The sequence below is a fragment of the Psammomys obesus genome, unplaced genomic scaffold, assembly GCF_907164565.1.
Source record: "Psammomys obesus unplaced genomic scaffold, mPsaObe1.curated_primary_1811, whole genome shotgun sequence".
NCBI lineage: Eukaryota > Metazoa > Chordata > Mammalia > Rodentia > Muridae > Psammomys > Psammomys obesus.
In genome coordinates, this window is record NW_026585504.1 from 15,229,796 (window position 1) to 15,242,097 (window position 12,302).

The 12,302-nt window shown below is 44.3% G+C and overlaps 1 protein-coding gene and 1 pseudogene across 3 annotated transcripts in view; both read right to left on the minus strand.

The window, feature by feature from the left end:
- The window catches only part of Stard9 (StAR related lipid transfer domain containing 9), a 91,475-nt gene that overhangs the window by 28,212 nt on the left and 50,961 nt on the right, over positions 1-12,302 (minus strand). For all 3 annotated transcript variants that reach the window (XM_055628656.1, XM_055628489.1, XM_055628579.1), the window contains 6 exons: positions 12,076-12,147; positions 9,019-9,198; positions 3,245-3,296; positions 2,786-2,923; positions 2,135-2,220; positions 1,946-2,049 (listed from right to left, as the gene is read on the minus strand). In XM_055628656.1, the coding sequence (XP_055484631.1) occupies positions 1,946-2,049; positions 2,135-2,220; positions 2,786-2,923; positions 3,245-3,296; positions 9,019-9,198; positions 12,076-12,147 (632 nt within the window). The remainder of the gene's footprint in view (positions 1-1,945; positions 2,050-2,134; positions 2,221-2,785; positions 2,924-3,244; positions 3,297-9,018; positions 9,199-12,075; positions 12,148-12,302) is intronic.
- On the minus strand, positions 4,154-4,744 carry LOC129665438 (peptidyl-prolyl cis-trans isomerase A-like; annotated as a pseudogene).

Consider the following 12,302-nt stretch of genomic DNA (forward strand, 5'->3'; position numbering starts at 1 on the left):
CCTTCAAGCTGGTGCTGAATGGTGGGTACAGTCCATGGGAGAGGCCTTGATTCTGAAGCCTTTACTGTCCTCCAGATAAAAATGAACACATTCTTGGTGCTGATGAAAGGTCATGCTAATGCCTGTGAGGCTAGAGAATCCTACAAGATATTTAAGAGGTAGGAGGAGACTACAGAGCACTCTGGGGAGGATGGTGAGCTGGCTGAGACAAGAGGACAAGAAAGGAAATCAGCATTCCTGGGCAGCTCGTCTCTAGAGTCCCACAGTCTTTGAGGCCATGAGCATGTGGGCATTATGCCCATTAGCAGCTTCATTTCTTATCACAGGATATCTGGGAAGGGGATGGGCATACTCCTATGACCTGCCAGAGCTCACAGCTTTTCTGTGTGAGGGCCAAGTGTGCATCAGTTTACCCAATTCCAACGCACCTTTTCTGTATCCATAGCCCTGTTCCCTATAAACTTTGCGCCCTGAGAAACATTATATAAAACAAAGTCTTTTTCAAGGCTCCCCTACAAAATAGGAAGACAAGAACTTCAGCCTCAGTCCTAGATGTGTCAGCTTTTCCAACTGGCCCTTCACTCTGCAATACTCTACAACCTTGACCCTGGGGTTATGCTCCCTTAAACCAGTATTCTAGTGCTGTCCAATATGTGAGCAGCTCTGTGAAGATGCACTGTTGCTCACCCCGTCCCCAATCCAACGTTCCCTCCTATCACTCAGACCCAAGACTATCTTCACGTGCTAGTAAATGCTCCTGGCCAGAAGAGAGAGAACCAGAGCCCCCCAAAGGGGCCAAGGATCATGAATCCTATTTTGGAATCGCTCAGTGGTCTTGCTGGTGATCTCACTGGTACCAAGTCCCCTGACAAACTTCTACATTTACATCTGATGAAATAGGTCAATTTGGCCAAAGGGAACAAAAAAGCTTCTGGGGGCAAACCCACAAGGTATGCAGCCTAGGGAAGGAGATTCTGTATAGAAAGGATAATGGTGAAGTAGAAAACCAGCCACGTCAATTGTATATAAAACTAACTCAAGAGTTCAAAGTTTATCACAAAGCAGATGAAGCAGGAGCAAGGCAGAATCTTCAGGTGTTTTCTCACTGTTCTCATAGGTCCTGTCCCCTTGTATGCATAGCTCTGCACTGTTGGTTATGACAGCATAAAAAGGATTCATTTTTTTAAAGTCTAGAGGAAGCGATAAATTCTGGAGGCTAACAGGTATACATGCTATGAGCTCATACACAGGTGCACCAGGAGTTAAAGGAACTGTGGTGAAGTGAGGCTTAGAAGCAGTACCAGACGTCTGCTAACACTCCCCAGTATAAACCTTGTTAACAGGGGAGACACATGTCTTTCAGTGAGAAGAGAGATAAGATACCAAGCAGAAAGCAAATGAGGGTCATGGATACCTCCCTGTCAGCTATAAACTCAGCAGCCAGCTCAGCATTTTCAGATTACTCATAGTTTTTCTTTGCTATAGCAAACACTTGAGAGAAACAACTTGAGAAAAGGATTCCTCTTAGCCCACCAGTTCAGAGGTCCCAGTCTATGGGAGACCACCCTCACAGCTTGGGCATGAGCATTGCTGGGCACATATGGTGGTCCAAAGTGGCTCACCTCATTCATGGTGAATGGGAAGTGGAGAGAGATGTGGGCAAGATGCACCTCCAAAAACACACCTGCAGTGACCCACTTCCTCTAGCTCTACCCTCCCTCCTAATGGTTCAGAACCAAAGGTTATGCCACAAGGTGGGGATTGGGCTTCGATGCCTGGACCTGTCGGGGAACATTTTATGTTCAAGCCATAACACTTGCCCAAGTCAATCTGGACCAGATGTGTTCAGACCTGAGCTGTTAAACAAATCCCTCCCGGTTCCACTTTGTAACAGGCTAAGAAGCAAACCCAGGAGACTCCACCAGTAGAAGCACGAGATTCTCACCTCTCCTTCCGAAGCTGAGGACAGAGGCCCAGTCTCACGGCGGTGACATCCCCATTCAAGTCCAGCCATTCCAAAGAGCCCCTGTTGCTAAGAGCCTTTCCAACCTGGCACACGGAAAAGAGCAGTGAGCCCAACAGCACAGTGCGGAAGCTTCCCCAACAGCCACTCGGAAATCACAGCCACGCGTACTTTAAGCCTTTGATGACGCAGCAGCTTGGCCTCGGCCGGGTGGTTAAATCGGAACTTCTGTGCTTTTCCCAGTGTTATGACAGCTCCTGCAACACACAAACAAGAGGTCAGTCCATGATCATGCTCTGAGATAAACTGAGATACTGTGAGATAAACTCATGCCTGCAACAAGCTGATAATTTAGCTAAGTTGATATGTATTAACTATACATCTCACAATTATAATCAAATAAACATCAGGATGAGTTCCAGGTAGTGCAGTCAGAGAAACTTCATGAAGAGGCAGACTCTAAATTCAGCTTCAGAGAGTAGGATTTTAATGGATTAGTACTAGAGGGATACTGACATAAAGTCATTACAGCACACTTCCAACAACTTCAAAAAAAACAGGCTTCATTCAATACTGCCCTATGTTCCCATAATCACAAATGAAGAAAATGAAGCTCAGAAAAATAAACAACTAATTTCCATGAGTCATTCTGTACTCTTGGGTCCTAGAATGAGGAGAATCATATTAGGAAATCTTCAGGTCTCTGGATATAGAAGCTGAATAACACATGATTAGTGCTTGCTTCATTGAGCTCTCTGGACCCAGCAGATTGAAGATGTCCATCATTCATCCATATATACGCAGGAAGGAAGGCAGCCCTACCTTGTGTCAGACGGCAGGGAGCAGTGACCTCACGGCCATTGACTGCACAGCGTGCCCCTTGGGTAGGCCGGAGGATGACCACCCCACAAGAGCTAGTGACGGTGCAATGGTCTCTCTCAATCCACTGGCCCTGAAGAACTAAAGAGGGGGGGCCTTGAGTGGGGAAATCATTCAGGAGAGTGACTCTTCCGGTTTCTACAAGATCCAACCAACATGGCAATATTTCCCATCCTAACAAAAAAGGAACGCCCACCACCTGAAACCACCAAGAGCTCCAAGGCTCCCTGTGTAAGCCTCCTCCTTCCAAGTTCCAGACCCAAAACTTAGCAGCAGAAAGAAAAGCAGGCCCTTAACACTTCAGAGACCCCTTTTTCTCTCCAAGATCATCAGCTTCCTTTAGTAAACCTTTTGGTCACAAATAGCTGCCTGTGCGTTAGACTCAGATGTGTGATCACCTACCGATGTCCTGTTCCTGGTCTGAATCAATCCTTCCTATTTTTGTCGTCCCCTCCTATAGGGAAGAAAGGAAGAAGCCATTTTAATAAGAATAAAAAGAGACACAGCCCTGCCCTCAGAGCACAGTCCACATCTGTATAGAATCCCTGTCGTCCCATCCCCAATTTGGCAGTTTCAGAACCATTTCCCAATCTCAATCTAGGCTGCTCTGGCCTTCCATCCACTCGCTCTGCAGCCCAGGAGGACACAGGCAAGCAACAGCACTAACTAATACACAGCACTGCCTGTTTGCAAAGCCCAGTAAGTGCTGGCAAACTCCTTTCTGCCCTGTGGCCTGACGCCAAGGACTAGATATAGCTGCGGGTTAGAAATTCCCTTATTCTCAAAGCAACTGCAGTTAGTATGGCCCGTGTTTGATCCAGGAGACTCAGAGACTTCATAAAAAGTTACCTTCTTGCTCTGAAGAGGAAGCATAACAGATGCCAAATTCTATGAAGGGTAAAGCACAAATAGGGGAAGGTAGCTCTAGAATCATAAGGAACTGGAAGAGAGTAGAAGAGAGCAAAGGCAACTGGTGTTAATACAAGCAAATCACTAAATTAGGAGATGACTAGGGCCTTTGGGCTCTTGGATTATGACAAAACCACAAAGACCAGACAGATCTATTAGATAGTAGCAACATGATAACAAAGATAGTAATTTGAGAGTGTATCTTCATCATTTCTTAAATGACCATTTGCTATGTCTCAGGTATTATGCTGAAGTTTTGTAGATCATCTTACTTACTTTTGTTTGCTTGCTTTTTTTTCTTATTTACTTTTTATTCATAATTATAAACTTAACTCTGCAATCCAACTAGACTTGGAGGGGAATGAGGAAAATATGGAACCCAAAAAACTTCAGCGAAAGCAGAGATCACAGGATACTTCAAGCAAATGGAATAGGGGTGCTCTCCTGAGCTACAGAAGGAATGGTCTAGTGGGTAAGATGCCCACAAGTCAAAAGAATTAGTTTAGAGTTGTCCACAGTCGGAAATTGTGATCTTCTTGCTGGTCTTGCCATTCCTGGACCCAAAATGCTCCATGGCTTCTACGATGTTCATGCCGTCTTTCACCTTCCCAAAGGCCACATGCTTGCCAGCCAGCCCCTCAGTCTTGGCAATACAGATAAAAAACTGGGAAATGTTTGTGTTTGTTCCAGCATTTGCCATGGACAAGATGCTGGGATCTGTAGGCTTCAGGATGAAGTTCTCATCCTCAAATTTCTCCCTGTAGATGGACCTGCCGCCAGTGTCATGGCATGTGACGTCACTGCCCTGGTACATGAATCCTGGAATAATTCTGTGAAAGGTGGAACCCTATATCCAAATCCTTTCTCTCCAGTGCTCAGAACATGAAAGTTTTCTGCTGTCTTTAGAACTTTGTCTGCAAACAGCTCAAAGGAGACGCAGCCCAAGGGCTGGCCATCGGCCTCAATGTCGAAAAACACAGTGGAGTTGACCATGACTACAGCAATAGACAACAGGGGACAGCGGCATCTACAAAGCTTGTTTGCTTGCTTTTTGAATCAGTAAACCACTATATAGCCTGGGCTGGCCTTGAACTCTCAGCTTCCTGCCTCAGTCTCCCAAGTACTGGGGTCACCAGAATTTAAAGCTATGCTTGGCTTTTGTTTAATTCATTAACAAATGCTGACATTACTCTATTCTTAAAGGCCAGAAATCTAGCCAGGTATGGTGGCGCATGCCTTTAATCCCAGCAGAGGCAAGAGGATCACTGTGAGTTCGAGGCCAGCCTCGTCTACAAAGCAAGTTCAGGACAGTCAAGGCTACACAGAGAAACTCTGTCTCAAAAAAACAAAGCAAAGAAAGAAAGGAAAGAAAGGAAGGAAGGAAGGAAGGAAGGAAGGAAGGAAGGAAGAAAGAAAGAAAGAAAGAAAGAAAGAAAGAAAGAAAGAAAGAAGGAAGGAAGGAAAGAGGAAGGAAGGAGGAAGGAACAAAAGAACGAAGGAAGGAAGAGGCCAGAAATCTGAAGCTCACAGAGAGAAAATTGCCTAAAAAACCCATTTACAGTCAGGCAGTGGTGACTCATGCCTTTAATCCCAGCACTTGGGAGGCAGAGACAGGTGGATCCTTGAGGCTAACCTGGTCCATATAGTGAGTTCCATAGCCACCATACCTGGCTAGATTTCTGGCCTTTAAGAATACAGTAAAGCCAGCATTTGTTAATGAATTAAACAAAAGCCAAGCGTAGCTTTAAGTTCTGGTGATCCCAGTATTTGGGAGACTGAGGCAGGAAGCTGAGAGTTCAAGGCCAGCCCAGGCTATATAGTAGATTACTGGCTCAAAAAGCAAGCAAACAAAAGTAAGTTGCACAGAGAAACCTTGTCTTGAAAAACAAAACATCAACAATAATAACAAAACCAAACAAACAAAATGCCAAGTAGAAAAACTGTGGCTACAATTCAGGTCTCTTAATTCCCAGCTCATATTTTATTCAGCCTCTCTATAATGCCTCCCAATGAGAGGTTTTTCAAAGTGACTAAAATCACCATTTGGCCACACTTTTAGCAGCAAGAATGGGGAGATCTTGTAGCTTTCCCAAGGCAGCATGTGAGAAGAATCCTGGGAGCAATGAAGCTCTGGCCTTGGCACCTCTACCTCTTCTCCCTGTCTGCAAGTCAATGGATGCCAACCTCTATCAACACTGTCAAGGTAGGAATGTGATGGATGATCTTGATTGTCAACTTGACTACATCTGCCATCAACTAAATCCCAAGCAACTGGGCACAGGATCGTAGGAGCCAATCAAAAAAGTCCTTTAATTGGATCATTTGAAGTGAGAAGACCCACCCTGTAGTGGTTTAATTGAGAATGGTCCCCATAGGTTCATGTGTGAATGACAAACTGCTAGGAACAAATTAGGAAATATGGCCTTGTTGGAGGAGGTGTGTCAGAAGTCCACAGCAGGCCCACTCTTGTTCTCTCTCTCAGGCTGCAGCTGTTAGAATGGATGTGCGCTAATCAGCTATTGCCCAGGTGACATGCCTGCCTGCTGCCATGCTCCCTGCCATGATGGTCATGAACTAACTCTGAAGCAATAAGGAAGCTACCAATTAAATGCTTTCCTTTTATTAGTTGCCCTGGTCATGGTGTCTCTTCTGAGCAATAGAACAGTGACTAAGACACCCTCTAAATCTGAGCCACATCTTTTAGGGTCAACCATCTAAAAGGACATGGAAAGAAGCTCTTTGGCTTTTTGTTTGCTTGTTCTCACTCCTGCTAGCAAGTTCATCTACCCTGATGATGAGGCATTCCTTCACTGATATTACAACTACTTCTTCAGGATTCTACTGTAGACTGAAGACCAGTCTTTATTGAGCCCTTGTGGACTGAACAACTACTGGATTCTTGGCTTTTCTGTTGAGAGACTGCCATTGTTGGACTAGCTGGACCACTGCCTATAACCCACTCTAATAAATCTTTCTCTCTGTCTCTCTCTGTGTTTCTCTTACTCTCTCTCTGACACACACACACACACATTCTATCAGTTCTGTTCCTCTAAAGACTTAACACAAGTTAAAACTCTTCATATGAGTTCAGGGACTCTTGATGATGGAGTACATTCCTCCCAAAAAGGGTAAGGGCCACAGAATATTACAAAATTATGTCAAAAAGGTGATGAGCTCTCAGATAAAAAGCACTAAGGTGGCCCCATGTTTGCTATTCTTTTCATCTTTCTGCAGGTAGAGTTAGTGACACAAACATAATTACAAGGTATCAGCCATCTCTGCTCTATCCACTCTTCCTGTTCCCTTTCTGCTCAAGGAGCTTTCCAAATGGCCCAAGAGAAAACTGTTTCCAGTATATCACCAAGGGTCTAGCTTCAGGTCTGTAACTAAGTGAGCAACTAAATAAAAAGGGAGAGAATCTTAGGTCACTACTATTGTATTATTATTTAAGATACAATCAAAACAAACCATAAAAAGAATGTGAAGTTGGAACTGGAGAGATGGCTCATCGATTATGAACTGCTGCTTTTCCAGAGGACCCAGGTTCAATTCCCTGCACTCACATGCTGGCTCACAACTGTCTACTAATCCTATATCAGGTAATCCAATGCCCTCACATTGGCTGCTGTGGGCACACACACGGTACATAACATACATGCAGGAAAAACACACACAAATTAAACACACACACACACAAGAACAACAAAAAAGAATACGGGTCCATAGAGTGCAGAATCAGAAATTAAGTAAAATGTCATTTCACTGGTCTTCTGATGCCCCAAGGAGCAGGCAGACTAAGTGAGCACTGACTAAATGAGAATTAGCAACCCTATATTTAGATGGAGTCACCACTGCCTCCAGGTCTAAGACTCACATGTAGCCATAGCTCTTGACCCTCTGCTGCTACCCCAAGCTCTCTAACATCTCACTTCCTCTCCTCACTCTAGCTTCCATCAGTGATTCAGAAAAGTTCCATTCAGATGGTGCCATTTTAATGGATCTAGTCTTTCCTGGCCCCTCATCTCTCCCTATGGCTCTGAATGATGGAAAGATCAAAACAGTTTCTGGTATATAGATATGTTAAGGTAAAAATAGACAAGCACTTCTGCCTGATACATTTTACTGAGACAATTGTGTACATGCATACCAGAAAATAAGTTAATTGAGCTTTCCACCTGAGGGGCTCAAATGCTTCATCCCAAAAACTCTGATGAGCTTGGCTAACATCTCTCATTATTTCCCGCAGACAAGAGAACTGATTCCACAGAGACGGCGGCGGCAGCGCACATCCCCTACCGACTTTTGTTTGTTCCTTTAAAATGTTTTCTGTAGACATTCATGAGAACAGAACTGGATGATCTTCAGTGAGCACAATGACGTCAGTCATGTGCAGTGTGTTCTGCTGTCCAGAGGATGGTCCTCGAACAGAAGATCATTTTTGAAGGGGACAGGTAGGTTGTTAACTCTTCAAACTACTCATTTAGGAAGGATGACCAGGGCTCTGATTTGGAGAGCCTGGGCTTTGATGAATGCTGGTCATCGCGCCCTTGCCACCAGTTCCTCAGACCCTCCATTATTCGTTCAGCTTCCTCTACCTTTCTCTCGCCTCTCTTCTTCTCCAGGGAAGTGCTCTGATGGAGACGGGGGTGGGCTGAGGGGGAAGCCTTTGTTCTTACTGATTTGCAGGCTGAATGAAAATGTGAGAAGAAAACTTTCTAGTTTCTTGAATTGGCCTATGTTTGAGCAACCTGTATTTGTAGTTTAGAAGGCTCTGGCAGCATCTTCTTAAACAAACTGCCCTCAAACTCCTGAGCTCAAGGACCTTCCAGCATCACATCACCTTCCTGAGCAGTGGGGACTACAGGCCTGGGGCACTCTTTTCAGCCCACACGACTGTATTTTTGAGGTTAAGATTTTGCTCTGTGTGACTGCACCCCTATGCTTCAGAAAGTCAGAGAAGCAACAGGAAAGGTGCTACTCTTACCTTAACATGAGGAAATTAAGGCACAGAAATAAGAAGTGAGTTACAGAAAAGCATCAGAAGCAACTGAAACCAGTAATCACTCTGATTTCCAGCTTCCCCCAGACATTGACACAAAGCCCAACAAATCCCACTCTGTAGCTGGATCAGAGTTCTGAGCGCAAACCCAAAGGCAGCTCTGAGGCTTTGGTCTGGCTCCCTGAGAACATGGCTGTGAGCTCAGTTTTCCTTCCTTCACTTCTGAAGCTAGCACTGGGGAAGGGAGGTGAAGCAGCAGCCTCCTTACTTTGAGGTGGTAAAGCACTATGCCTGTGCTGAGCACATCATCCTCCAAAGCCATCAGGTGTGGCAGGCTGGAGTCGATGACCACCCCTGCCCTCTTCCTGTTGATGTCCACACCATAATGCTCCGTAAGTGCCTGCCAGTCATTCCACTTCTGAGTCCAGTCTTGAGTCAGCTTGCCTACCTGCAGAGGTAGAGGACATGATAGACTCCCTGTGTAAGAAACAGACTGAGGTTCACTCCTACCTGTTGCCCCATGATTCCTACTGTTGCTATTTGGAACCTCAGAGAGGCCCCTGTACCTTTTCATCTGTGAGTGCTCTGTGCGTTACATGTTCTTCAATAAACAAGTGTTACTTTTATAAACAGCAGCTCCTTCAATAAATGCTTACAGTTTTCTTCAATGAGCATACATTGTTTTTTTAACTAAAAAAAAAAAAAAGTGTCATGGTTTGAATATGAAATGTCCCATAGGATCCTGTGTTAAAGACTTGGCCGCCAGATGGTGGCATTCTTTTGGGTGGGGGAGGTGGGGCCTACCTGGAGGAAGTATGACTTGGAAAGAAGTACCATGTTCCTGGCTCCTTCCTCCCTCCCTTTCCATGTCCAAGCTGCCATGAAGTAACTATCTTTGTTCCATTATGCTCCCTCCACCAGGAAAATCTGCCTCACCGCAGGCCCATAACAACAGGCTAGTAACTACAGATCACGGAAACCTCCAATCGACTCAAAGCCTGTATGTGATTGTATGTGTACACTTCTTCTACCGCCACTGTCGTGTGGTGTGTGTGTGTGTGTGTGTGTGTGTGTGTGTGTGTGTGAGTGAGTGTGCATACACGCACAGGTGTGACCACTTGCAGATGTCAGAGAGGACACTGAGTACCCTCTTCTACCCAGCTTTTCACATGGGTTCTGTGGATCTGAACTTGGGTAGAGCAAGAGTTCTTACCTACTGAGTCATCCCCTCCCTCTCAGGTATCTCTAGCACACAGAAACAGAAACCTAACACAAAATGTTATTTCAATTAATTGATGCTGCTCAGACATCTACACTTAAACAATTCTCCTTTCTGCATCTTTCTGCTTATTTGGTTTTTGTTTGTATATTTGTTTTTTTTTGTTCGTTATTTGAGACTGGGTTTCTCTTTGTAGCCCTGGAACTCCATAGACCAGGCTGGCTTTGAACTCTGAGATCTACCTGCCTCTGCTTCCCATGTGCTGAGATCAAAAGCAAATGCCACCACTGCCCAGCTCTGCATCTTATTTTTATGTGTTCCATATTTAGGATTCTTCTTATAACCTAACATTTCTTTCCACACATTTAGCACTTTGAGTCACATTACTATACCTGCCCCAAAGATACACAGAGAACTAAAATGATACCTCATAGGCTGTATGGAATTTGTCTGAAGACATGTAACAAACAGCATGCAATAAAATAATAATAGTAATATAGCAGTAATAAACGATAAAATATGAATGATTGCTAACTGCCAGGAACACAGGGGTTTCATCTTTTATTTAAATTTATTGTTCCACTCTCCCTCCCTTTTCCCCCTATTCTCCTGCCCTATTCCTCAAAAAAGGGGAGCTCTCTTCTCCTACCATCTGACCCCAGCCTATCAAGTCTCATTAGAACTGCTTGCATCCTCTTCCTCTGTGACCTGGCAATGTCCTCCCACCAAGAGAAAGTGATCAAAGAGTGGGCAGCAGAGTCCATGTCAGAGACAGCCCCTGCTCTCCTTACTAGGGCACCCACATGGAGACTGAGCTGCCTATTGGCTATATCTGAGCAAGGGCTCTAGGTCCTCTTCATGCATGATCCTTGTTTGGTGCATCAGTCTCTGCAGGGCCCCATGGGCCCAGATTTGTTGGCTCTGCTGGTCTTCTAATGGAGCTCCTGTCCACTCTGGGTCCTTCAATTCCCCACTCTTCCCTACAACTCCCTGCACTCTATGCAAAGTTTGGCTGTGAGTCTTAGTACCTGCTTTAACCCCCTGCAGAGTAGAGTCTTTCAGAGGACATTTATGGTAGGCTCTCATCTTGCTCCCTCTCTTCAACCACTTCTGGTATCTATTTTATTTGCCCATATGAATGAGAATTAAGCATCCTTCCTAGGGGGCCTCCTTGTTATTTAGCTTCTTTAGGTCTATGAATTGTCATATGATTATCCTGTATTATGTGTCTAATATCCATTTATAAGTGAGTATATTCCATGTGTATCTTTCTGGTTCTGGGTTACCTCACTTAGGATGATCTTTTCTAGTTCCGTTCATTTGCCTGCAAATTTCATGATTTCCTTGTGTTTTTTTATTTTATTTTTTTTAAAGATTTATTTATAGTTTTCTGCCTGCATGCCAGACGAAGGTACCAGATCTCATTATAGATGGTAATGAGCCAACATGTGGTTGCTGGGCATTGAACTCAGGACCTTTGGAAGAACAGCCAATGCTCTTAACCTCTGAGCCACCTCTCCAGCCCCCGATTTCCTTGTTTTTAATAGCTGAGTAGTATTCCATTTGTTATCTCTCCTTCAAATAAATTGACCTTCTCCCTAAAAACTCTAATCCTTCAATGTCTGATTCAAAACCAGTTCTCTGCCTTCTAGCTTATGATAGCTGTTCCAAAAATTATAGGCTCTAATGACTTCTTCCTTATCAGACACTTCATGAAACACATCAACCTCTGTATATCCAAGTGGTCTGTACCACCTGAGGCAGGGACTCTCTATTCCTTGAAGCTTCAAAGTGAGCATTCAGCCTGTGAATATGTGCTGGTTACTTGATTTACTAACTAGAAAATCATTTTTTCTAGGCTACTCACACTATCCAAAAGAAGCTATCATGAGCCTGAAAAAAATAAAATAAAAGAAAGTCATTTATCATCAACTAAGGCAAACACCTTCCCTACTCAAGGCTCAATGGAAATAAAAATTACTTCTGAGCTAGACAAATCCTCTCTGCCTTGCTGAGGGAGCAGACCTAGATGAGGGATAACAGATGGAGATCAAACTTATCTCCGGGGAACTGGAAAGTTCAACTGTGTCCACTCACCACACCCACCTTCAAATCATTCTGGAGGACTAACTCCTTCAGGCTTTCGTCCAGTTCATCATTTAGTGAGCTCAAGTTCCTCTGCAGAGAGACAGAGACAGAGAGTAGTTCTAATGTTATTTGGCATGACCTACAAGTAAGTCCCATCATTATACTTAAGAAGGATAAAGTATGGACAAAGCAAAGACTTCACCACCAAAATCAGAAATAAGTCAGAAGGATTTGGTGTTTGGGCT